The following is a 1,335-nucleotide window of genomic DNA, read 5'->3' as shown; positions in this document are numbered from 1 at the left end:
CGACGACAGATTCGTCCGTCTGGTGTTTGAACATGGTAAGACAAAGGTCCTGTCCTTTCCTGCACAATTGTTGGTATCCATTTTTCTCCTTTGCCATAATAGCGAACATAGACCCTGTGGTTTTCCAGTAGAGTGCGACTTTCGCATGTCGATCATGGTATGTCTTCTGCTGTTGTTGCCTCTCGTCAATGCGTCCTTGAATATCTGGGTGCAATACGTCCAGTCGGGATTTAAATATACGATTCATCAACATTTCAGCAGGTGACAAGCCTGTTGTGGTCTGTGGTGTGATTCTATACTGAAAAAGTAATTGATTCAGTTTGCCCTCAATGGCACCACCTTTTATCTTTTACCGCCATAGTCCCTTTGAAGAACTGGACAGCTCGCTCTACTTGCCCATTTGATGCTGGGTGATAGGGAGAAGTCAAGATGTGGTTAATTCCATTTCGTCTCCTGAATTCCTTGAATGCATCATGGGTGAAGCTGGTGCCGTTATCAGATACAATCTGATCCAGTAGACCCTGGGTGGCAAAACATTGTTGTAGTTTCTCAATGGTGGAACTACTAGTCGATCCATTAGCTGGAAGATTTCCAGCCATTTTGTATAGGAATCTATTGCTAGGAAACATTTTCCCCATGTATGGTTCCGCATAGTCGATGTGAATTTTGGACCAAGGCCGTCCTGGACTTTTCCATGATCTTCCTGTGATGTACGCTGATGTAGTTGACTCTCTGTACAACTGCGTAATTTCAAGTTCATTGTCCATCTTAGGCCACCACACATAGCTTTTAGCGAGGATTTTCATACGATAAATCCCTGGATGAGTTACATAAAGTTCCTGTATCCCCTGTTGACGTCCCTGTGGAGGTACAATGGCACGTGATCCCCATAGAAGACAACCATTGTGTACATTGAGTTTAGTCCGTCTTTTAAAAACGGGTTGCAGGTTTGCTTCCTGGCATTTATCTGGCCAGTCCTGGAGAACAACTTTTAGTACTCTGGACAACAATGGATCTCGCTGAGTCCATGACTTGATCTGTTTTGGGTTTACAGATCCATGGATGTCCAAATGTTCCATGAGTAAAATTTTCTCTCCTGGAATTGGTGGATTGTCGCCACCTGATGAATCAGGAAGTGGCAAACGACTCAAAGCGTCTGCATTGCATTTGATTTACCAGATCTGTAGACCAGCTCATATTCGTAGGCTGACAAGGTTAATGCCCAGCGCTGGATACGTGCTGCTGTCATGGCTGATATTCCCTTGGTTTCTTTCAACAGTCCAAGTAATGGTTTGTGGTCACTCATTGTGGTAAAATGTCTCCCATAAAGAAATT

The 1,335-nt window shown here is 44.0% G+C and overlaps 1 protein-coding gene across 1 annotated transcript; it reads right to left on the bottom strand.

Annotated features, from left to right (window-relative positions):
- Positions 1-326: 326 nt before the first annotated feature.
- LOC135467791 (uncharacterized protein K02A2.6-like) lies at positions 327-1,079 on the bottom strand. Its single transcript, XM_064745681.1, has one exon. It carries the CDS (start codon positions 1,077-1,079, stop codon positions 327-329), a length of 753 nt encoding a protein of 250 aa, XP_064601751.1.
- Between the last annotated feature and the right edge of the window lie 256 nt (positions 1,080-1,335).

The sequence above is a fragment of the Liolophura sinensis genome, chromosome 1, assembly GCF_032854445.1.
Source record: "Liolophura sinensis isolate JHLJ2023 chromosome 1, CUHK_Ljap_v2, whole genome shotgun sequence".
Taxonomy (NCBI): domain Eukaryota; kingdom Metazoa; phylum Mollusca; class Polyplacophora; order Chitonida; family Chitonidae; genus Liolophura; species Liolophura sinensis.
Note: the sequence above shows the minus strand (reverse complement) of the source record. Positions and strands in the feature narration are given on the sequence as shown.

Bases quoted from the DNA above. Each gene is read 5' to 3' on its own strand.
- LOC135467791 (XM_064745681.1), bottom strand. From the start codon at position 1,079: ATGGAACATTTGGACATCCATGGATCTGTAAACCCAAAACAGATCAAG.